Raw genomic sequence first — 27,415 nt, 5'->3', positions numbered from 1 at the left:
AGCAAATATTAAAATAATAATTACAATTATTAACATTAAATTAATATAATAATTACTTACTAAAATATTATAAAAATATAAATAACACTGTTAATAATGATAATATAATTACAATATTTATTTAATGTTATTATTAATAATAATAATTATTATAATTAAGACTAATGTTATAATAATAAAATGTATAATTATAACCACAATAACAATTATTAAAAGTATAATAATTATTACATTATTATTAATATAATCATTATAATTACAATTATAAAAAAACACTATAATAATAAAATTATTATTATTAGAAATTATTTAATAATTACATTGTTCCGAATAAAATTTAATATAAAAATAAAAATGATTATTAATAATAATAATAATAATCATATATTACAATAATAATAATTATTTATTATCTTTATTATTATGGTTAATATAATTAGAGTTTATTTAATAATTATAATGTTCCGAATAAAATGCAATATAAAAAATTCTAATGATTAATAATAAAAATAATAATATATTACAATAATAATGATTATTATTTATTTTTATTATTATGATTAATATTGAAGCTAAAATATTGCAGTGGTTTGGGGTCAGGCTTTACACGTCCATTACAAAACAACAACATCCACCCAGAACAGAAAGTGCTTGTAAGGGTTTGACGAGCTCTTCTGTCTATCTGTCGGGTGTATACATCCATAAACATCATAAACTCGTCCTCAAACGGTTTAGTCAATCCCGGAGACGACTTTATAATGGATGAGAGTGAGTTTAGAAAGACTGTCTGTAACCTCACATCATCCATTAACATCCACTCAATCCTTCCAGGACGGGCATCCATGTGGAATCGAGCTCGGAGTGCTTTCTTTTGTGTTTCAGCCTCTCATACTTCACAAAATGCATGCAGAGATTCTTGCAATCATAATGTTTATAAGGATTAGATCTCAATGTTAGATGTATTATAATTGCACACTATAAACAAGCAGCTGTAACGATCCCTCATGTCACGATTCAAAACATATCACGATACGATATTATTGCGATACTCCAAGACTTATGATAAAAGGTTAACAAAAAATATACTGATGATTAAAATGCTAAATTCGGTTTTACATTGTGTGTGTAAATGAATAGACTCGGACTTAGTGCTGGAAACCCAATGCAGGACAATAGAGACACCAGAATAACAATATTCATGATTCTGAAGCTGAAAATACACAATTATTTTAGACAAATATGCATTACTTATGAGATATATTTAAAATAATGTAGGCCACTTTTTACTGGTAACACAAGACATTTGGCATCATCAGGACCCACAAATATAGTGCATTATTATACATTATATTCAGCATTATAGTGGTTTAATGTACTGACACTAAAACTGTGAAAACTAGATTTTTTTTCTCACATTCATTTTTATTTTGGGTGAACCACACACAATACATATTGTCAACATAAATTAGACTCTCCTGAGCTAATAGCAATAAGGTGTTTCTAATCTACAACCTTCTCCGTTCATTTATTTATTTAGTAGGATTTCGTATTTGTGGGCATGCAGTTTTTTAAAGGTGCAAAAAATAAAGTGACAAAATTAAACTTAATTTAAAATTAGTCAAAGTCCCCATGAAATCAAATTTGAATTTTTTTGGCTTTTAGTATGAATATGTTAGCATTACTGTTATCTATAAGCGAGTGTGCTTCAAAACAATGGCAAAATGCGTATTTAGAAGATATAAGCTTTCAAACTTACATTGAATCAATGATTTTTATGACATCACTCTGCACTTCAGCTTCTCAGATTTTCTGTCCAATCAAATGCTCTCTAGAATCTGTAGCTCCGCCCCTATATTATAAACAGATGCTGAAGCTGCGGCTGAAATCGGTCACTTCTTCACACATTTACTATTTTCTACATGGTGAAAGTGCACTATATAGGGGATAGGGAACGCTTCAGACAGTGTAAATATGCTTTCCATTGGAGTGAATGAAGTCTGGTTTCACGTTAGTGTCACATGATCCGCCGCAGCTCCGATCATGTGATCGAGTCCTACAGACCAGAAGATGTATCAGACCCATATGAATTCTGCACATAGTCTCAACAGCTGAACATCATATTTATCATTCTGAAGAAAACAACATGTGGCAGAAGGGATCTGATCTTACATTAATTTAGAATATTTTATAAGTTTATGCATCATAAGGGCATTAGTAGGGGTGTAACAATATATCGTGGATAGTGACAATATGTATTGTGCATAATTCACCCAAAAAAAAAATGACTATGTGAGGAAAAAAATCTAGTTTTCACAGTTTTAGTGTCAGTATATTAATTTACTATATATAATGTTGAACATAATGTATAATAATGCAATATATTTGTGGGTCCTGATAATGCCAATAACAGCTGAACATCAAATTTATTATTCTGAAAAACAAAAACAGTGTTTTTTTGGGTGAGCTTTAAGTTCAGTGCTGTACTTCACTAACTCACCAGCAGATGGAGCCGGAGTTTACTGTAAATAAACCTCCATGAGGAAGAAGAGCAGGAACAACTTGATCTTCTCGACTGATTAACAAAAAGAAAAGAAAATAATTCAACTTTATATGTGCGATCACACTTTACATAGAGAAGAGTGAGGAAAGAAATGCCAGTTCACTTTCCTCTAATCACTGTGAAATGAGGTTCAGTTAAAAGAATGCGATTTAAAACAGTAAAGAAGTTTAATATTGAAACATTTTAAATGGGATACTGCATCATTCATCTTTATTAATAATAAATAAATTAACAAAATTATTAAAAAACAAAAAGAGTAAATCTTCATTATCTCATTCAATGGCTGTGCTAATGTACACGTCAAACGTTTGGTAAAAACACTGTAAAAACAGTGATACTGTGAACTATTGTTAAATTAACTGGTTTCTGTTGTAATACATTTTAAAATGTAATTTATTCCTGTGATCAAAGCTGAATTTTCAGCATCATTACTCCAGTCTTCAGTGTCACATGATCCTTCAGAAATCACTATAAAATGATGATTTGATGCTCAAGAAACATTTCTGATATTATCAATGTTGATAACAGTTATTATTACACAAAAAGTTGTGTAAAACCTATTATCATCAAACAGTTGCATTTCATGTTTTAGAAATAGAATCTTTTGTAACATTATAAATGTCTTTACTGTCACTTTTAATCAATTTAATGCGTCCTTGCTGAATAAAAGTATTGATTTATTTTATTTCTCTCCCCATAAAAAAATACTAAACCCAAACTTTTAAAGGGTAGTGTTTAAAGCGGCATTATGCAGGATTTCTGTTTTTGTCAAACAGCGATCCCTAGAGTCGCTGTAGAGTACTTGTATTTAAAGTTACTGTCGTAAACACCACTCACGCAGAGCGTATCTGCACTCACGGCCTCTGCACTTCATAATAATAAAGTAGCTTACCGCGTTAGGCTTACCTGAGCCTAAATGCCAGATGACACCAATGAAGTGTATCATGTACGTCGTATTATTTCGAAGGGCTCTCAAGTTTTGAAGACAGGCAAGAGTGACATCCAGGCGACAAATACATTTTTGTCATTGGTTGTTGCCTTAAATCTTACCCAGATACAATAGTGCTATTTTCTGATTGGCTATTGTGTAGCTCGAAGAACAACACCAGAGGATACGCGCTTGATTCCTGCCGGTTCCTCAGTGAGAGCGGCGCGGCCAGAGTTTTGGCATATTAAATATATTACAAATAGTTTTTCAGTGTGAGAAATACAATGTGTGGCGGGAGACCGTGACAAAAGACCGAAATGAGTGACTGTCACGCTTAATGTCCGTTATGATGTTGTTAGACATGATTATTGCAATTTATCATAATAGTTTGCAAATTGCGCTCATTTACACTATTTACAACATGTAGGCTTATTTACGTCCTGATAATTATGTGAGATATTGACAACTGTTTTCATGATAATCGCAGGAATCAACTTTAACAGTGAAAGACTGAGCGAGTGGGACTCTTGTCCGGTTCCTCGTGCTGTCAGATTCTCGTTACCTTTTTCTAGACTCTTCCGACCGCGCTTTCTTCGTTTTTTTCCCGCCATTCTGTAAACGCAGGTCCGATGTTTACTCGTGTCTGACTCCTCGCTCGGTCAGTCTGCCGTTTCCTCTTTCTCTGTTCCTCCGACAATTCTTTTCTAGCTTTCTGCTTCTTATATGCCAGCTTTGTCATGGGACGATAGTTGTTCTTATAGCTAGTCGTATCCTGGATGGGGGCGTGTACGCGTGCAGTGCCGTAAAGCAATTCGTTACCTCGCGAGACCTGATATCACACGATACTTCCTAACACTGAGGCCGGCGGCCCGCCGGCCCAAAGTTGCAAGGGTGGTTTTGCGGCTCACAGGCACCAGGGGGATGCGAGGCGACCACCATTCAACACGAAATCAGTAATATAAACATTACAATGACTCCAAAGCTGTTCGGTTAAGGTAAAAAAGTTACTTAGTTCTGCTTTAATGTTACAAAAGCTTTCTATTTCAGAAAAATGCTGTTCTTTTGAACTTTCTATTCATCAAAGAATCCTGGAAAAAAATGCACAGCAAATGTACCGTCGAGAGCATGAAGTGTCCAACATTCCATACTCCGTTTTTCCGTTAATTAAGCAAATCATCCGGGTGTTTAAAGTGCACATATATTCTATTTGGAATTTTCAGTGTGAACCGACGACTCGCACTATTCATACTACAAAACGGCAAAGAATAGCACACGAATTGGGACGCACCTTTGAATCACGTTTTACCAGGTGATTGTCATGTGATTAGTACATTCAGTAATAACTAATATTCATATAAGGTGCACTAGTCATTTTCATTGGCTGAAATGACAGTAGAAATACTCTATTCACAGGCATTTGTCACTCATTATTCATTTATTCCTCAACAGAAAGAGGGTTTTACTGAAGTGCCGTGAAACACACAGCATTATTTAATATGTTGATGTCATTTCCACTGAAAGAGGAAGAAGGGGCGGGGCATATCAAACAGCCCCTCCCCTTTTATATCACTGTTGAGTTCAGTAAAGCCGCAGTTTCATCCTGATCTCCATATCACTGTAAAATACAGAATTATGTGCAGAATTCATATGGGTCTGATACATCTTCTGGTCTGCAGGACTCGATCACATGATCGGAGCTGCGGCGGATCATGTGACACTAACGTGAAACCAGACTTCATTCACTCCAATGGAAAGCATATTTACACTGTCTGAAGCGTTCCCTATCCCCTATATAGTGCACTTTCACCATGTAGAAAATGGTTAATGTGTGAAGAAATGTCCGATTTCAGCCGCAGCTCCAGCGTCTGTTTATAATATAGGGGGCGGAGCTACAGATTCTAGAGAGCATTTGATTGGACAGAAAATCTGATAAGCTGAAGTGCGGAGTGATGTCATCAATATCATTGATTCATATTGGCAAAAGTGAGAGATTGTAAATTTGAAAGCTTTTATCTTCTAAGTACGCATTTTGTCATTGTTTTGAAGCACACTCGCTTTAATACTGCTAACATATTCATATTCATACTAAAAGCCAAAACATTACAAATTTGATTTCATGTGGACTTTGAAATAAAACGGAACTTTGACTAATTTTAAATTAAGTTTAATTTTGTGCACTTAATTTTTTGCACCTTTAAAAAACTGCATGCCCACAAATACGAAATCCTACTAAATAAATGAATGAACGGAGAATGTAGATTAGAAACACCATATTGCTCTTAGCTCAGGAGAGTCTAATTTAAGAGCAGGCGAACAGACGGGGGTCTTAATCTGAACATGTGAGATTATAAAGATCTCACCTGGACCACAACGAAAAGCTGGGCTTGTTTTAAACCTGGAAATAAACAAAGTTGAAGAATTTTGAAAGACACAGAAAAGTTATGGTGCAAAGACATTTATGTGCACTAATTAAATGTATGTAAATGAGTGTCAGTGATGTGACCTGTGGTCTTTATCCGCTCTCTGGATCTCAAATCATGCTTGACTCACAATTACCATTCACAATTTCATGTCAGTATTTATATTACATAGCTATCACATTATTTATTTATATAAATAGCTTTTTTCAGCATTGCTTTGCTTTTTTTATTTGTTGTTTTTGTAAATATTTTTTCAATATTTCTATTTAGCTTAAATTTACATTATTTTCAATTAGAAATTTGACTTCAACTTACTTTAATTCAGTTAGTTGCCAAAGCAGCATGTCTAATTTAACTAATTAACTCTGTTTTTAAGATTAAGTTTTTCATCTATTTATTTCAGCTTTTTTGTAACTGAATTTTTTGTATAGTTTTATTTTTAGTCAGCAACAATTTTATAATTGTAAAAATAAAAACTATATAATAATTATTTTTCATCTAATATTTATATTTTACTTTATTTCAGATGAATTGCAATTAGCCAAAACAGTTTTTTAAATCGTTTTTAGTTAGCAACAATTTTATAACTGTAAAAGTAATTAACTAAATAATAATAGGCCAACATTTTTATCTATTTTTTCAGATTTATTGAAATTAATGAAAATTATTTTTTATATTTGTAAAAAAAATATATAATTGTAAAAATAATTAACTATATCATAATATAGTTCTATTAATACATAATATAAATCTACTTTCTATATTTTATTTCAATTAACTAAAATTATTTTGAATAGTTTAAGTAACAATCACAACACTGATCCCAGTTCATGTTTCAACTTTTCACAGTATTTGCAATAAAAGATTGTGGAATACAAAGGCATTTTTCACTAGTGTCACAAGACTTTTGGATGATACTGTACATATTTTCCGATTAAAAAAAATAAAGGAAAACTAATCACTGAAAAAATAAATTGGTGGAGGATTTACTTTGAAACAAACTTCACTCAGAAATCACTAGTAAATTCATTACAAAAAAAAGGAAAGTAAGTGAAATGGTATTTTCTTGTAATACGAATCTTTGTTTTTTACACCATATATATATACATATATATTAATTAAAAGCAGATTTCAGATCACCAGTGTTATCTGTGCTGTTGTAAGAGTATCAATCGACGTCCTTGGCCCAAGGTGAGGCCAACACAGGTTTCCATGGGGTTTTATAATAAGATAAGCCCTTGAGCCGTTTTCATCACACCCTCACCCTCCTCATCTTCATCTTCATCTCAACAACAGGTGCCAAATCTGAAACTGCACCTCATAGTCTTCATATTGTTATTGTAGCTCCAAAAAACAAGCTTCAGCGCCGGCATTCCAGGTTAGCCGTGGGTCAAATACATGAACTGACACCACAAATTAGTCAATACTGGAAAGTTACTCTACTCTTCAGGCCTAAAACCCGAGAACATGGCCTTCCTCCTGCAGCAGATGTTGGGGGACAAACTGAAGAACATGACCGGAGGAAGCGACGAAGCAGAAGTGAAAGCAGACGGGAAGGAGACGGCGGCGTCGAAAGGAATGAGCCGGGAAGAGTTTGAGGAGTATCAGAAACAGCTCATCGACGAGAAGTGAGTACAACGTTACATTCATGAGACGTGCATCATGCATTAGTTGTGATTTTGACGGGTCTCAGGCTGAAACTACAGACAGATGGAGAGAGATAAGACACAAAGAAGATTTGTGACAAACAGTTTCTGATCCATTTAAATGGTCGATAAACTGCGACAACTAATTTAGGTTTCAACCTTGACCACACAATGTCCTAATCAAAGAACTGTTAGTTGTTGCTTGGTTTCTATTTTGGTCGCTTACAATGAATCCAATTGGTGCACAGTCCTTTTCCACATTACTGTACGTTATGTAATTATTGGCCCTCTAGTGGTTAAAAGCAAAACTGCATGTATTTTGTGGAAGAACATTGTTTTGGTTGTGCTGCGGATGAATATGATAATCTTCCTCGTAAAACATTCACTACAGGTTTAAGAGATGTAACCAGTTTAGATGGAAAGGATCTTTAAATGAAGATGTTACTGTAGCTTTACCCATTAATAGACACGCTACTTCCTTCAACAAACTACAGCACAGCGTTACAACAACCATAATGAAATGATCTTCACAATATATAATGCTTTACAGAGAGATACATATGACACTTTATCTGTTCAATAAAACACCTTCCTCTCCTGTTGAGTAATAAAAACACTGTTGAGTAATGTCTGACACACACACACACACACACACACACACACACACACACACACACACACACACACACACACACACACACACACACACACACACACACACACACACACACACACACACACACACGTCAAAGCAGCCGGAGCATCTTTACTCTATTTACGGATATGCCGAGTCACGCACGCAATTTCCATCGAAAACCATCCAGACGGGTCTAAAATATAAACTTAAAATAGGCTTAGCGAAGTGAATCAGGGTAAGATAAAAACAGGTTTTGGAAGAAGGATAGATGATGATGATGTATTGATTTAAAAAAACCTTTAAGCATAAACTTTTTATTGTTTTGATTGACTGTGTTTTTTTGTGTTGCACAGGGTTTCTGATCTTTGCGAGCAAAAACCCTGTGCACAAAAAATCACAGTCAATAAAAACAATTAAAAGTTTATGTTAAATACTTTTTTATACTCTTGATGACAGTTGAAAAAATAATGTGTGATTACAGAATCGGACCTCGAGAATGTCTCTACTGAACCAGTGAGAAAAAAAAAACTCAATATATTTTTGAATGTTCATTTGAGTGATCATCAAGATGCTGTCAAATCGATTAATCACGATTATTTAAAATACAATTTTGTAAATATATCATATTATAAATGCATAAATACACGCACACACATGCACGTATATACTGTATGCGTGTGTATAAATATATATACACACACGCATATATACGTACGTGTGTGTGTGCGTGTATTTATGCATTTATAATATGATATATTTACAAAATCGTATTTTAAATAATCGTGATAAAATGTTAATTTTTATTTATTTTATTTTTTAAATAACAATTAAAAAATTTTATTGAATGGAAACTTAATAATTATCTACGGAGGTATTTTGATGAGAAAACATTTATTATAGTAACTTTTTAGAAACAATAAATAATAGTATTAATAATAGGATGTATATTAATATATGATATTATTTATTGCTTCCAAATAGTTACTATATAATGTTAAAATAATAGTTTCAGTATCGCTCAACAAACAGTGATCTTTATAAACATAATGAAATCGTCTTAGTCTGTAATTATTGTCTTATCCTAATTCCCATTTCCTGCGGCCCGCCGGCCAAAAGTGGGATCAGTCCGTTACAGCCGTCATCGCTGACCTGAGGTCACTGAGGTCACAGATATACACTACCGTTCAAAAGTTTGGGGTCGGTAAGATTTTTAATGCTTTTAAAAGAAGTCTCTTCTGCTCACTAAGGCTGCATTTATTTGATTAAAAATACAAAACAAATCCAGTGATATTGTGAAATATTATTTCAATGTAAAACAGGTGTTCTCTATGTGAATATATAATGAAGTGTAATTTATTCCTGTGATCAAAGCTGAATTTTCAGCATCATTACTCCAGTCAGTGTCACATGATCCTGCAGAAATCACTATAATATGATGATTTGATGCTCAAAAAAAATTTATGATTATTATCACAGTTGAAAACAGTTTTGCTGCTTCATATTTTTGTGCAAACCGTGATTCATTTTTTTTTCAGGATTCTTTGAAAGTTTAAGAGAAAAGCATTTAATTAAAAAAGAAACATTTTGCATGATTATAAATGTCTTTACTGTAACTTTTGATCAATTTAATGCGTCCTTTCTGAAAAAAAGTATTAATTTCTTTTAATAAAAAACAAACAACCAAACTTTTGAACGGTAGTGTGTATGAGGATGTGATCGGACGTGTCATTTATTCAATGATGAAAAATAAACTTCAGCCGGATATCAGAAGATCAGCAGTGAAAAGAGAAACTGTGACGTCACGGAAAAAAGACAGGCGTAATGTTGCACTCACTATACCTTATCTCTTTATATAACTCCTGATGCATTAAGTGCAGAACTGGGTCACGAGAGGCCAAATGAGATCCAAACACAACCATTAAAGGTCCTGTCCAGCAGAAAATCACCACAGATTTAGAAAAAGATGCTTCTGACAAAACATCTGCTATCCTGTGTGTTGTTTAATAGCTCGAGTGGGTTTGGCGATAGCAAGTATTACAGTGTTTACCTTGCTTGACTCTTTATAGAGCCCCTAAACCCCTTTAACCTTCTTAGTCTCCATCCTGCTGGTAACTGGGCTATTATTTCTGTAAGGAACAGTCTGTATATATACGTATGAACGATGGCTAATCTCTGTGGGTCAGAGTGATACGATTGAGAGAGTCAGGAAGACGCTCAGATTGATTGGTTTCATGTAAAACAGCATGTAAATAATAGCTCGATTTCTGCCAGTGTAAATTAGGCTAATCGTGTCAGTTCAGATGGGGTGAGTCTCACAAAAACACGTCTAGGTCATATCTTTATTTTAACTAAATAAAATTAAATGTTTAAATAAGGACTATTAGGCTTACTTTTGCACCATTTATATATTTTTTTATTGCTATTTCAAATTCCCTCAAGTACTTTTGATATATTTTTTAATGATTGCCATTATGATTGATAATCATAATTGTACTGTAATATTTATTTATTTATTTAATCAATAGAAATTCTCATTAATATAATCCATATATGGATGCTTTATTTTTGATGTTTTTTATTATTAAATGACTGCCATTATATTCTCATAAATATATACTGTAATAATTGCTTTATTTAATCAACATAAATTCTCATTAATAGTATGCGTAACAAAGTTTTAATTTGAAAGATTTTTAATGAAATGACTGCCATTTAATTCTTATAATGGTACTATAAATTATATTTTTAATAGAAAAATTGTACAGTAATATTTATTTAATCAATATAAATCCTCATTAATATAATGCATATATGGATGCTTTACTTTTGATGTTTTTTTAAATAAATTCTCATTAATATGTATATATATGCTTTAATTTTTTATGTTTTTTATTAAATGATTGCCGATTCTCATAATTATACGGTAATATTGTTTTTAATTTAATCAATTTAATTGCCATTAGATTTTCATAATTGTAATACTTTTTTTCTCTTTCTGCAACAAATCCTACATTAATTTAGCCTATAAATACTTTACAATTTAAATAATATATCATTATTTTATTTTCACAGTACAGTAATGAGAAGTTGAATAAGAATGTGCTTCATTTTCATGAAACTAATGCAAAAATGCGATGCAAAGTAATATTTCTTATTTCTATCTTGCAAGATTCATTCCAGATTCATTTATATTTAATAGAGCAGAATACAGAAACTCATACGTGTCCTAATTCTGAACAGAATTACTGACGGATAAAAGTACTAAGAAACTAAAGCAAGTAGTAAAACCTCACAATGCGGTTTCTAAAGTATCAAGCTGATTTGTATTTGTATTTATTTTTTTGTAATGCTGAAGACCTCAGAAAATCCACAGAGTAAAAAATAATCCTGTAAAAAAACGGTAAACTACTGGCAGCTGTGGTTGACAGCATTATACCGTAAAAATATGGTGTGTTACTGTTTTTAAAATTAACAGCTAATTTATAATATTTAATTATAAATAAAATAATTTAAATATGCTGTTAAATTACAGTTATATACTGTAAGCTGATAAACGGTATTTAGCTGTTAATTTTAAAAACAGTAACACACCATATTTTTACGGTATAATGCTGGCAACCACAGCTGCCAGTATTTTGCCGTTTTTTTACAGGATTATTTTTTACCGTGCTGGAAGTGTTAAGTACATTATCTCACATTGTTAACCAGAGCCGGTTAGCTGTGGTCTAACATGAGCTAAAGCTGTTGTAAAACAGATAAATAATGCATGTTTTGTTGACAGGATCGCCAGGGATCAGGAATTTGCTACAAAAAAAGCCGAGAGAGCAAACTTACGAGTGCATCTGCGTGACAAATACAGACTACCAATGGTAACAGAGCACACGTTTTATCAGTTGGCTTTGAGATATTTTCATTAATAATAACATATGCTGGGTTAATCTCACAAACAACACGTGCAGATCACATTTCATCTGTTTTTGGGGTGGAATTTGTTTATATACGGAAACATTTATAAAATACAAACTGCATATTTGATACACAGGCCTTTAAATGATCAAAACTTTGCTGATAAACAACTCGTACACTACAGTCTGATTGAGTTTAGACTTTTTTTTGCAAACAAAAGGCCTTTTATTATAATTTATTATTATGTCTTCCTGCTGTGAAATCTGCACTCATTTTTATCAAGTAAACACAAGATGAACACTTACTGGAGTGTATCAGCTTAGGTTTACTTGATTATCCATATAATATGTTCAAATGTGAGTCTCAAATATGATCATCAGGCTTTTGAGGAACGTTTATTTATTCATCTCTCAATCATCATTGTATTGCATTGCATTATATGTTTTAAAACTACAGAGCTTTAAAACTGAGATTTTAAAAATCATCTTACTAAGACACATTATTGGCAGATATTGAGTGACGACTGACATTTATATGCATTTTATGCAAGTAGTCTGATATACTGTTATAATGATCTCATTGTTTTATATTATTATCAGAATTTCATCAAACGTTTGGGGCATTTAAGAATACGCATCTGCATAAAATTGCATATTTTTGCCTCGGAATAAAATTGAGGTGTTTTTCCTCTATATTCTCACTATATGAGCCGTAAAAGCCTGATGCATCTAATATGATACAACACATATGATACAACACACACACACAAATTCCAAATAATTATATTTTTCTTACTACAGGGTTAAAAACACGTATTAGTGTTGTGTTTTTCACACTTGCATCTGTTTGTCCTCCAGTGATGGGAATAACAGCGTTATAAATAACTTTATAAGTAACTTGCCCAACACTGTTGTCCACAGAGCGCACAAGACGACGCTACGGTCCAGATGGCCGGAGACGATCTGGATATTCCCGAGGAACTGGCAAAGATGGTGGACGAAGAGGAAGAGCAGGAAGAGATCAACGATTCCTTCATGGGAAAACTGCAGAACATGGACGTGGACTTTGACTCGATCAAGGCTAAAGCTCAGAGCACGATGACCGAGGTCAAACAGGCCGCGGAAGACAAATGTGTCGTGATGTGATTGTTCGGTTAAACGCACAATAAATCGCCCATCATCAACAAGATGTGGAAGAAAATCTACTTTGTTTCTTCATTTAATGATTAATGATAAAAAAGTTATTAATTTTTCTTTAAACACCCTTAAAACCTGTATGACTTTCAAAACTTTTGTGTCATACTGGTTTCCATTAACACAAACGGGACTGAATCGAGTGAACTATCCCTTTAAAGGACAAAAATTAACCTAGGTTTAAATAACACATGGGTACCGAGTCGACCGTTCTCTGGGATGTGTTTTCATGATAATCGAATGTACCCAGTTTTAACGTTAGTTTTAGTTTAACCACAGATTAGCTTATAACGCTAGTGTATGGGGCATCGAATAAGTAAAAATAAAAACCGCTAGTTAATACCACTAACAAGGCTCAAAATAGCCCCACACTAACACGCTAGCATAATGAGGGTCCTACGTAGCACGGCGTTCGTGGTTCGACTGGTCGAGACTGTTTTCCAAAGACGCTCCTGCTTGTATACGCGAAGTGAACTGTCTTTATAAAGTATCTTCTTATTAAACTGTCTGTACACTTACACAGTTCTCAATGCTTCGGTTTGCAGGTAGAGACCCTCATTTTGCTAGCGTGTTAGTGTGGGGCTATTTTGAGCCTTGTTAGTGGTATTAACTAGCAATTTTTATTTCTACTTATTCAATGCCCCATACACTAGCGTTATAAGCTAATCTGTGGCTAAACTAAAACTAAAGTTAAAGGAGCTGTATGTAAGAAATGTATTTCAATTAATCATAAAATGGCCCTGATATGTCACTAGACATTAAGAAATCATGTTCATTTCAAATACTTATATCACTGACAACAGTAGTCCGGCCAGGATATTGTCATTTAAAAAGTGAAGTTGCAGCCCTCAACTGATGTTGATGTTGTCATGCTGTGTTTTGGTCTGATGCGTCACCCTCCACCTATCTACCAATCACGAAGTCAGTAGTGTTGCGGCATCCGGGTTGCCAGCTCTGCTCTAGTTACAACAGTTGCAGCTACAAACGTGTCGGAATCGGATTAAAAAAATTTCTAACGTTGCGAAACCAAAAAAACTAGGGGTGCTCCAATCAGGATTTTGGGGGCCGATCACCGATCCCCGATTACTGGAAGCTGTATCACCCGATACCGATAACCGATTACAGGGTCTATTTGAAGCCTTCTATTTATCATGTAGCATTATTTATTAAACTATATTTAACATCAATGTACATTAAGTATTACAATTAAGAGAAGACAACGTATCATGAATTGACACCTGTGTATTTATTTGCAAGCAACATGTCCAGCATATTAACTTAGCAATAGCAGCCTGTGCTTGGTTAATGGGAACAGCTTAGGGCTTGACAAATACAACTTTCCTGTAGAATATAAAATAAAAAAAGATAAAAAGATAACACATATGAGTCTTTAAATTTAGCTTTAGACTACTTTAAACTAAAAACTGCAACAAAAAAGGCTATAGCCAAAATAATGTTTTGAGTCAGTCAGCCATCAGTTTTTATAATACACTTAATAGGACCACAGTTAGTTAAGTGCACAGCAAAAAAAGAAAATACAAATAAAAATACTTCTTAAGCATCAATATTTTGGTATTTTTTTTTTGTTGCAAGAACCCTTTGCAAAATTCTTTTGTATTGTTGTTTTTAACTCAAGCTGAGCGCTCGTTGCCGCGGCGATCAGTTGCATGGATACAACGTTCTCTGTGGCTCGTGCGCGGTCTTCACTCGGAAGCGCGCTTCAATCTATCGCCATTGTGGAGACTCTCTATTCATTCCAGTGAAATCACAAAATAAAATGCTCAAAAACGTGTCCCTGCTTGATATACTGTAACCACTGATGAATATACTCAGTTTGGATGAGAGAAAAAAACTATTTGAGTGCGGATTAGGACAGGCAACCTCTGACACGCTTGGCAAAGGATCTACCGCTAGACAAGATGGATTTATTTACGGGTTGAACGGAGAGGCTGCACAGTTTGACAAGCGGGCAGCGGCATGGTACACACATTACAGATTGATTGCTAATGAATTGTCTTTTTCACACACCTTGTAGAATTGCCGGACCGGTGAATGCATTTTTACCAGGGCATAAAAAATTGTCTCGCGAGTTTTGCGTCATCTGATCGGCTTTTCTTGATCGGCCTTTATAGAGACCGCCGATCACACATCCCAAAGCAATTATCGGCCGGTTATGATCGCCGACCGATCTATCGGAGCACCCTTAAAAGAAACCTCGTTATGAATCCACATCTTTACGATTATAAAGATCATCTTTACGATTATATTTGGCTAATCACCATTAGTAAACTTTTGCGATATATAATTACTTTGCAAAACATCTCTCATTTGAAGCATAAACATAATTAACAGAAAAAAAAACGTACTGTGTAGGACTCGTCACTTGCCATTGGAAGCTTCTTGTGGCAGCCTATCTGGCAACCTCGAGTCAGTGAGGAGGGGGACGGGATACACCGCTCTACAGTAATTTGAAAGTGATTGCAGTACCAGTTTTGGCCACAATCTTACATACGGCTCCTTTAAAACTGGGTGCATTCGATTATCATGAAAACGCATCCCAGAGAACGGTCGACTCGGTACACGTGTTATTCAGCCCGTAGGTTGATTTTTGGCCAGAATTGTCCTTTAAGAGGATAACAGTGCAATAGGCCACAGAAGTTACAAGGCACACAAAATTCTTCAGCCAAATAGGACAAATTCCTGGATTAACATCCTTCTTCATTACAGGCAAACAAACAGTCCAAACAAAGTAACAAATATGAATGTTGTTCAAACTCAATCATGCTGAATACTAAAATCTGATTGGTTGAAGGATCATGTCCTACCTGGATGAACCATGTCGAGCATTACAAAGCTGTGGAAAAATAAGCTCATGATTAATTATTAGGTATATTAAAATAACGTTTCTTCATCTGAATTAAACATTAAAATCAGTGAACATGTTATACTTTATATAAATAATAGGCCAATATGATGTTTCCACATTACAAAAAAGAGACGATGCATAAGAATGAGCTTAATTTTCATTTTGGAACATTTCAAATTGTTTCAGCAAAAATTTCTTATTTCTATCTCGCAGTATTTACACAACAGTTTCCTCTTAATATATTGATCGGCTGAAGTCCGTAATTTGTTTGGAAATTTTTTAATTTTTTTTAAAAATAAATATATATGATATGTTTTATCTATTGTTTGTTTCTTTATGCTTCTAGTCAGTTTAATTTAATATGCTTTATTGTATTATGTTATTGTACACATGAATTTAAAATAAAGCATTTGCCATCTTTCCATAAAAAATTAGACCAAGTGAGTGTTGCATCTTGGGTAACATTTTACAATAAGGTTTCATGTTTTAAAGTTAACTACAATAATTAACATGATTAACAAAAGTTGTATCTGTTTACATTAGTTAATGTACTGTGAACTAACATGAACATTTTAAGTAACATTAACAAAGGTTAATAAATGCTGTAAGAATATATTGCTCATGTTAACTAATGCATTAATTAATGATATTGTAAAGTATTACTACATTTACAAGATTAAGATTAACAGTACTATAAATATTATCTCTAAGCTTCTGATTACAGATTTGTTGCATTTGAGTTCATCAATCCTTGTTTGTCTCACATGTGTGAAGATGACCATGTAAATCTAACCATAACTTTTAAGGTTCTTCGGACCAAATGGTCCCGAAGAATTTAAATAAAAAAATGTGTAAAATCATAGCTTCATCGGAATGGTCCGAAATTTGGTGACTTTGTTGGTACTTGGTATATGAACACCCCAAAAAATTGGGGACAGGATTTGAATAATCTAAGTGGTTGTAAAAAAAATGGTCACACTCAGGGCCTTCGGGACCAAATGGTCCCGCCATAGGAAATGAATGGGAAATTGGCAAAAATGTGACAATACAGAGTTTTTTTGTGCGTACAATCTACAAATCAGCCACGATCCAGAAAAAAAGCACACAACAGCGAAGGGGTGAATCTATAAAACATCAAGAGTGCAAAACAGACACATCCACACACACACACACACAAACACACTTTCATACATAAACAAACGAATAAATTCAGATTACATATGGGTTTTGCATTTTTAAAATGCTCAGTTTGTCCACCAGATGGCATCCATCTAATTTCAAAAATTGCTTTTATGAGGTCTAGGCTTGACTCTAAAATGAAATACAGCTTTAAAAAAAATAAATTTTTATTTTTTTATTTTCTATTATATACAGTGGGGGGAAAATGGGGGGAAAATGGGTCACATTTATTGCATAAATATTAATTATAAATCTTAAATTATCTCAAAACACCAAAAAAGAAAAGAAAAAATATTATAAAAAACAAGTAAAAATAAATAAATATGATTTTCTTTTAATAAATATGAATCAAACCCTTGAGGACCATTTGGTCCCGAAGACCCTGAGTGTGACCCTGAAATTAAGGACCCCAGAGGGTTTTAAAGGAGCAGGAACTAAACGGAGCGTTACTGACAGACTGGGAAGAGAGGAGCTGCAACAATGGAGAATATGAGGAAAATAATCAACATTCAAGCAGGAAAACCTGTTCTAGTAGAGCCGAAAACAACATCGAGACTTTATAAAAGGGCATAATAGTTCTTCTTTAAGAATCAAGCACATGTAAACTTTGTGTAAATTCAGTTATATTGTCTTGTGGAGATCTGTTTCACATAACAGATGTCCACAAGGCAGTACTAAATAAAAACAACATGCAATTTGCAGATTCTGCAAGGTGTACATATTTAAACTTATGACTGCAACTATAAAAACTTTTAAAAACTATTGAAATGTAATTTAAAGGAATGGTTCGCATATAAATGAAACTTCTGTCATCATTTACACTGGATTCAAACGTGAAACGTGTAGTGCACAAGTCGCATGAACACTTATGGTGCTTTTTTAATCGTTTTTGGAGCTAAAATCATAACATTTTGAGGCTGAGTAAATGATGACAGAATTAGTAGGCCTAATAGTGTAGAACTTCCCATTAAAATCAATCCAGTACTCGTTTAAAACAGATAACGAGATAGCTGAACATTAAAAGAGCACTGCAGGGTTCACTTCAGGAATACCTTGACCTTTTCTTCATCCTCAAGTGTTAGCATGATGAACATGAGTCTCTTCTACACATCGGACAGTAGATTATCTGTTCTATCCCAGTTTCTGAAATCACAACACAGCCTACGAATAGTTAACTATAGACACTGGATTGCTTAGCATTGCTTTATAAACTTCCTATAGATAAAGCATCAGTTCTGTGAATAGACAAGAGATAGTTACTTAGCCGTGTGCTTCTACAGATAAAGACTTGTTTTTGTATCAAATATAGCTACAAGCTGCTCCAAATCATTCATGTGAGAAGCTCATTAACCATCGAAAGAAAGGCTTCAGCAAAAAAGAATCTTTGAACAAGAAGAATAAGGTATTACCATGTTTTTTCGCCTTGTTTATTTCTGTCTCATTTACTTCTACAATGAGATACATTTGCGAATGTACCAGATTATTTGCTTTGGATAAAAAGGAGCCAAAGGAGTAGAATTCAGAAACTCTTGTTATTAGCGACACTGCTGGACGTTAAGTGAATTGCAGAAACTTAAAGGGGTCATCGGATGCAAAATTCACTTTTATATGGTGTTTGCATATAAATGTGTCTTTGCAGTGTGTGGACACAACAACCATACAATGAAAACAACCCATTAACTTCTTTTTAATCCTTAAGTATAAACAATCTCAATAATCAAGCCGTTTGGATTTTCTTCGTATTAGCATATTTTCCGTATTAGCATATTTCTGCCCTCAGCCATTCAACACCCCCCATGGAAGAGAGGGGTGGGGTGAGCAGTTGCTCATTATCATTTAAAGAGACATGCACCGAAATGGGTCACTGTGAACAAAGCTGTTTTTGAGGAGGTAAAAAGGGTGTTGTTTTACACAACCATTGAGGAATTTTAACCAAAGTATGTTACAAACTTTATATGAACACCTTAAAGAATCATACCAACTTGTGGAAAATGGGCATCCGATGACCGCTACACACTCTAAGAAAAAAAAGGTACAAAAGCTGTTGGGACAGTACCCTTCAAAAGGGTTCTAATATGTACCATTTAGGTACTAATATGTACACTTTTGGTACCAATATGTACCTTTGGGGGACTAATATGCACTCTTTAGGTACAAAGGTGTACCTTTTGAAAAAGTACCACCACAATGACAGCTTTTGTACCTTTTTTTCTGAGAGTGTATAATGCTCGTGCTCACACTCGTGCACATATAACGTACAAGAACATGATTTAATGGCCCGATATAGGCTACTAACGGCAAAGTTATTTTTCGTTCTTTGCTTAGAAGTAAAAAGAAGTTGAAATACCTTTGCAGCGATAATCGAACATCCGGACGCCGTTGACATTACTGAGTGACGTTTAGGTGAATATATAATATGTGCCTCTCAATAACAAAAGAAACACACAAGAAAAATGACAAAAATCGCTCTGCGATTCACTGACATCATGTCGACAGATGAGGTAATTCAAATTACACTGTTATGATAGTTGATTAGCCTATACTAGACTCTAGTATAATCTTAGTCTAACATAGCCAGAACTGTACTAGTAGTATAGTTCTGGCTATGTAAGAATACAGATTGAATTAATACATTTTCTTTACATGACACATTGTCATTGCGCGTAACCGTCACATCCTTTTGATTTTCCCGGCAAAAATTCACACAAAAAAAATCATGCTGATTTCGGAACCGCATACTTGTAAATACTCTTACTACTTTTATTATATCTTTTTATGGAAGAAATTGTAATATTATTATGCTAGTATGCTGTTCCGAATTCGGCGTCACTCTACAGGCTTTCAGAAGTCAGGGAATGTCTCGTGTTCAAAATGTACAAAATTTATATAATAAGCGAGTATACATCATGAATCCGTTTTCAAAACTGTGTTTTTGTCTCTGGCTACAATGTTCTTCCGCAAGACACATGCAGTTCTGCTGTGTTTAGCTAGAATTTTACTTTATAATGTGTTAAATATGGATATTTTTCTTACACAAACTCATCGTTTTGCTTCAGAAGGCTTTTATAAACCCCTCTGAGCCGTGTGGAGAACTTTTATGATGGATAGATGCACTTTTATAATCTTCAAACTGATGGTTGCAATTCACTGCCATTATAAAGCTCGGAAGCGTCAGGGTGGTTATTAATATAACTCCGATTGTATTCGTCTGAAAGAAGAAAGTCATATACACCTAGGATGGCTTGAGGGCGAGTAAATCATGGGCTAATTTTCATTTTAAAGTGAACTACTCCTTTAACCGCTAGAGAGCTAAAAGTTTCATTACAAGTTGTTCACACATTGGCAATAAAAGAGTAATACATGGAAATTCTTACATATATAGCCCGTTCAAAGCGTTCGTTAAAGGTGCAGTGTGTGATTTTTAGCGGCATCTAGTGGTGAGGCAACGAATTGCAACCAACAAAAGTTACGGTGCCCGACAGGAAAATATGTCATCGTCTGAGACAGCAGAGAGTAGCAGTTCAGCAATGAGGTTTCTTTACAAGGATAAATTAAGAAATTATGTTTACTTAATTATTCAGTAAAACTATATGTTATTGCGAATACTATTGTTACTTGTTCATCAATATCAGTTTTTTATTCCCTGAACTAAGCTTGCTTCCTTGCACGAAGAGCAACATAGTAACGAAACGCGTTTGTCCGTTTAGGGCCACTGTAGAAACATGTCGGCGCATTTTAATGTAAGGGAACCCGCGGTGTGTGTAGACAGAAACTGCCCATTCTAAGGTAATACAAATATAACGGTTAATTAAGTAAGGTATTTATACACCACTGAAAACGTCTTTTTCAAGGTAGTGAGGAAACGCGCTCTGTAGCGCTGTGTGTTCGCTGTCGGCTACGCTAGAAACATGACCACACAATATGTCTACATCCACAGAAGGAGCCCGCGGTTATGGAGATATAAATGATCATTCTAAGGTACTAAAAACATAACGGTTCATTATGCAAGGTCTTTATACACCACTGAAAACATAGTTATGGATCTTATATTGCATTTCTGTCAATAAATCCTCAGAAATATTACACAATGCACCTTAAAATGAGTAAATGTATCCAACAAGAAATACTGTATTTAAAAATGTGACCCCCCTGTCACTTTCATTGATGAAACGAACTGATGTAATCTCGGAGTGCAGTGGGTGTATGGAGGATGGAGTAGGCGGAGTTAATTAGCACATAAAGACTAAGCGATTAATCCTACTGTAACACCAAAGCATGTCAGTGTCTTACTGGGATTTGACGTCATCAACAACCTAAAATTACACACAAAATCCATTTGGCAGGCATTAACAAAGCTACTTGACAGGAAACACCCACACAAAATAAAAAATGAATCACCGAAAGCACGCGTTTAATTTAAATACATGAAAGGTTGAAGGCATGAGTTGGCTCTTGGTTTAATTTGATTTTCAGCCATAACAGGATTAGTTTACCTGCTTTCATTCTTGTCCTTGTGTCAGATCAACAAAAGCAAACAAACTCGTCATGCTGATGCAGATCTACAGGGGTTATGTAAAACTGAGACATCGCCTATGTTTGGACTGAAACACTTACTGTACACTGGGTACTGCTATTTTATTTTAAGTAACAAATGATGTAACATTTCAAAAAGTATGTTACATCAGCGAGTTGCATCCACACTGCAAAAAATTATTCTTACTCAGTTTTTTTGGTCATGTTTTCCTGTGCAAATATCGAAACATTCTTAAATCAAGATACATTTACTTAAGAAATTAGCAAAAAGAGTTTTGTTTTCTGAAAATTTGATCAAAATTAAGTGAGTTAAAACACAAACAAATATCCGCCAATCAGGTTACGAAAAATAATCAAGTTTTCCCTTTGAATTAAGATAATTTTCAGACCCCATTGGCAGATATTTGTTCTTGTTTTAAGCATAAACTCACTTCATTTTGATAATTTTTCCCCCAAGAAAGGATAAATAGATTGAAAAGATAGATATTTGTGCTAGAAAAACAAGACAAAAAGGCAGATTTTTTTTTTTTTTTGCAGTGCAGGTGTAATTTTGGAAACCAAAATGTTTGCTTTGCATTTTTATCCAATTTTGTGCAAATGTCAACATCAACTCATGAAAGTTTACTATACTATAATGAAACTAATTATTTATGACACTGAAAATGAAGGTCAAGTTGAGCATATTGCATTATGGGATACAGTATCTATCTATCTATCTATCTATCTATCTATCTATCTATCTATCTATCTATCTCTCAATCTCTTTCTTTCTTTCTTTCTTTCTATCTATCTATCTATCTCTCAATCTCTTTCTTTCTTTCTTTCTCTCTCTCTCTCTTTCTTTCATCTTTCCATTCCCCTGTCCTGTATGGTAAGCTGACACAGCTCCTTCAAGCGTTATCTGCTTTGTCACTAATAGGATCTGCGAGGCTTAAATTGTCTTCTGATGAAACTAAGGAGCTTGATAGCTACACTGCACCTCTTAGCTAATTTGCTCTCAATTAGGATAATGAGGAAACAAGCAAAGAAGGGCAGCCTTAATATTTTAACGTGATAAAATGATTATTAGCCTCTTCACTTAGTTAGCTAAGCCAACTATCAATCGCATTTGCCACTGCGATTTCCGATGTTAACGCTGGCAGATAATTCAATATTGGAGAAAAGAGTGAGCGTATAACATTATACTGTTGAAGAATTTAAAAAAAAACAAGATATTGGTTGAAGTGCATATGAGATGCAGTCTTCAATTCTGGTTCACTGACATGATTTAATTGAATCTGTTGTAAAATTAATCCATTCATACATTTTAATGTCCTAAAGGGTCTCTCTCACACACACACACACACACACACACACACACACACACACACACACACACACACACACACACACACACACACACACACACACACACACACACACACACACACACACACACACACACACACACACACACTTTTCTCAAATATCTAAAAATTCTTAAATCAAAATGCATTTACTTGAGATGCAAAATTATTTATGGTATTAAGTTTTGTTTTCTGTAAAAAAGTAAAAGTTAAGTTAATTTATCCTACAAAAACAAAATATCCGTCAGAAAAATAACCTCAATTCAAAGGGAAAACAAGATTATTTTTCAGACCCCATTGGCAGATATTTGTTCATGTTTTAAGCATAAACAAACTTCATTTTGATAAATGTTTCAGAAAACAAGACTTAATATCTTGTCATTTTTGCTTCTCCAGTAAATGTATCTTAATTCAAGAATGTTTAGATATTCGTACTTGTGTATATATTTGTAGAACAAGACAAATATACAGAGTAAGAAAGCTGTGACTTCAATAACAGGCTCACAGTTTTAAGTATTTGGTATTTAATTAATAGCAATAGATTCAGTGCAAACTAGCACCAATAAAATGGACAAAATCCTGACTGAAAAATGTCTAAATTACACCATGACCATTTACAAAAATGCTGATGAATAACACAACCAAAGTGCAAAAACGAACGACTTACCCTCCTGAGATCTTCCTTTATCCCCGCCGTGTAGCATCTCTATATTATATACAAAACACATTTTTTTTGTCATAAATGTGTTAAATCAAACAGAATTCTCGTCACTTCAAATAAGGGAGATTTTATATTAAACCGGACAGTTTGCAACCCAATTTATCATCTTTCATGCTAATTTCAACGGTTGGTATGGTTTTATCATGTACAATATTTAATGAAATAAACATTTCTCTATCTTGTGTAGTCTCAAACAGTAGCCCAACAACACATGCGGGTTTGATTCCCAGGGAATGCATGAACTAATAAAATGTAAATCTTCACTGCAATGTAAGTGGCTTTGGATAAAAGCGTCTCCCAAATGCATAATTGTGCAAATAAAGACTAAAGATATTGAAAACATCTGAACTATAGATAAGTAACATGCATGAAAGAAATTACACATTTTCACATGCAGTTAATACAGGATACATATAGATCACTCGCAAAAGAAAGCAACAGGTTCAGGTTAAAGTTCAGGTTTACAGGGTAAATTTAACAGACTCACGCATCACGCCTAGACGCCTGTATGCGCAGATGTTCCTCATTTACACAGGTCAGATCATTGCTTGTGTGAAATGTAGTTCAATTATTGTAAAACAACATGCAAAACATTAAGTAAATGAAAAACATGATAGAAATGCAGAATTGCCTTTGTTCAATGCAAAAAAAAAAAAAGAGAAGAAATGCATTATGCAAAAGAAAGACCACCAAACATAATTCAGTTGGTAAATATTAGCTACAATGATTAAATGTACAATTTAAAAATGCATTTTAAGAATGCATGAGCTGAACTGATATTATAACACTGTGTATCTTAAATGCAATGTTAGTTGCTTTGGATAAAAGCATCTGCCAAATGTAAAAAGGTAAACAATACAATAATGAATCAATTTGATATGCTGTGACTTCCAGTTATGTGTGTGTAGTTTGGCATTAGTTGCCTTTCACTGATGCCCAGATGGCCCAAAAGCCTCTTTTATAAGAAAAATCCCACTACAAGAGAGAGACCTACTGGGGTTTGTCCGAAAATCCTAGAGTTGATCAGTGTAAAGTCTGTTATCGGCTCGTCTGGAAAATGATTTGGCCCTACATTTGTACTGTTCACAGACACAATCACATGAAGTCCGATTGTTTTTTGTTTAGACTCGAGCACTGAAACGGAAATAACCCATTTTCGTCTCTTGCCTCCTGTTTTTTAAGCTGAGGTCAAACTGACAACAGGCTCAGGGTCCATTAAGTGCACGCTGTCAATGTGTGTTATCACTGATCGTCCTGCACGCATCACAAAACCTGCAATCACATGATCAAATCACAATCTCAATGTACAGTAGTGGCCAAAAGTGATGTCCGGAGGGGATATTCATTTTTTTAATGACTAAATAGGAGGAAAATATTTAATATTTAATTTTTTTTAATATGAGGGAAGGAAAAAAACACTAAACTTGTTTAAGGTATTTACCTGGGAAAATTATTTGGCAAAATATTTTGTTGATTCTCTCTTGTTTATGCATGTGTACATAATTTCTTTGTATGACAGCCTGGCTAAAAATGATGTCCAAAAACTAGTCAGTATCTGGTGTGATAAAAAAAGCTTTTAAATATCTAAACCGTTATTGCCCAATATTAGTGGGGCAAGTTGTCACACCTGAACCTGCCATTAACCAGTCTATCATAGGATTTTCAGCATAATCTAAACAGAAAAAAAAAAAAAATACAATGCAATTCATGAAAGAGAAAAAATATAAATGGTAACAATGACTTTACAATAGGGTCCCATTAGTCAACGTTAGTTAATGCATTAGATATTAACTAACAATGAGTAATTAATTTGTCGCAGTATTAATTCATCTGTGTTAATGTTAGTTAATAGAAATACAGCTGTTCATTGTTAGTTCATGTTATATCAAGTCCATTCAATAATATTTACAACTTTTGATTTTAATAATGTATTGATAAGTGTTGAAATTAAGAAAATTAAAACATATTTTTGAATTATTTTACATTGTTAGTTCATGATAACTAATGAGGTCAACTAATGTTAACAAATTGAACCTTACTGTAAAGTGTTAACATAAAAAGAAGAGACGACCAGAAATTTATGGATAATATTGGTCTTGTGAATAAAGTTCATCATTTCAGATCAAATCTAGATTATTTAGTTATTCTTATACCATAATATAATCATCGGTGTGGTTTTATATTGTGCTCTTGTCACCGCCTATCTGCTATATCTGTAATAAAATCACATACTGCATATAATATAATCAAATAAAGCTTCAGAGTCAATACAAATACAAATAAAGGCATTTTGTACCATGAAGAGTCCCAGCCTGCTGAAAATATCCAAAAATATTAATGAATGAAAGGAAGATATTAATATTATAAAGGGGAAAATAGACATATTATCCCTTCCTTCATTCTAGAGATCCTAATTGGTCATCCAAGGCGTCTTAAACTGATCTTTAGATTTTATTAAAGCCGGGGAAAATCTCCAGAAGATTCAGTAGTCTCATTAAGACCAGGGTTGATCTCTGTGCCAGTCAGTCTCAGGAGTATTAACCGGGCCAACGGGCTTAAAACAAGCCATTGCATCCAAGACGTTCCCATACTGAACCAACACAGGCAACTGTTAACATGGGAAAGCCACGTTTAAAACAATTAATGAAGAGTCTGAGCAGTTTGTTTGGTAATTTAAGGTCAAGCATGGCATCGTTTGATGAGGTCAGTTCCGAGTCTAATGAGCAACATGGGGTCAATTTAGAGTAATTAAGGCCGGGTAAAGCCAATCTGTCAGAAAAGTATATTCATCATCCAGATAAGTTCCAACTTTGAGTCGAGAACATCAGTGATGATTTTTTTCATATTGAGAACTCCATAAGTTAAGAGTCAATAGAAATTTGAAATGTTCAATGGAGTGTATTTACAGTGAAGTGACTTAAACTGCAATTCATCGACCGGCCACTAGAGACCGGCTCCAAAAGAGAGTAAATCCCATAGAAATTTTTTTACACCCAAGTGGTTTTGGTCTATATAGCTAATTTTGCCCTTCATGACGACTGTGAGGGGGGTGATTTTTTTTATAACTCATCTGTTTAAATAATAGTAAGACTTAAAATTCTGCATAAGTAAGGGCGTGGCCACTTGAGTGACAGGTGGATTGATGTCACTACTAGCTGTTTGTCTGCTTTCTGTTAGCGTCACATCACCTCTGCTAATCGTCTCTTTGACCAAATTGTTCGTTTATCCGGGAGTGACGCTGCCAAGATGGCGACGGCCGGCTCGGCCCACTTTGGGCTTCAAAAATGCTCTTCAGAAACCTACGGGTGACGTCACGGACACTACGTCCATTGTTTTGTACAGTCTATGATACAAACCCACATAATGACCACCTGCCTAATATACTGTTGGTCCGCCGCGTGCAGCCAAAACAGCACCGACACGTCAAGACGTTAACAGATCCTTCAAAATCTGTAGGTTGTGAGGTGGAGCCGCTGTAAA

The 27,415-nt window shown here is 34.2% G+C and overlaps 1 protein-coding gene and 1 long non-coding RNA gene across 2 annotated transcripts in view; both read left to right on the top strand.

Moving 5' to 3' along the window:
- Positions 1-27,415, top strand: part of LOC143731373 (uncharacterized) — a 315,959-nt gene that overhangs the window by 34,820 nt on the left and 253,724 nt on the right. The window lies entirely within an intron of this gene.
- Positions 7,175-13,295, top strand: cplx4c (complexin 4c). The gene is made up of 3 exons (XM_077222349.1): positions 7,175-7,536; positions 11,973-12,060; positions 13,018-13,295. The coding sequence occupies exons 1-3, from the start codon at positions 7,376-7,378 to the stop codon at positions 13,240-13,242; spliced, it is 474 nt and encodes a 157-aa protein (XP_077078464.1). The 5' UTR covers positions 7,175-7,375; the 3' UTR covers positions 13,243-13,295.

Source organism: Siphateles boraxobius, unplaced genomic scaffold (genome assembly GCF_051911475.1).
Source record: "Siphateles boraxobius isolate OS27281-9 unplaced genomic scaffold, OSU_SipBor_1 86, whole genome shotgun sequence".
Classification (NCBI taxonomy): Eukaryota; Metazoa; Chordata; class Actinopteri; order Cypriniformes; family Leuciscidae; genus Siphateles; species Siphateles boraxobius.
Note: the sequence above shows the minus strand (reverse complement) of the source record. Positions and strands in the feature narration are given on the sequence as shown.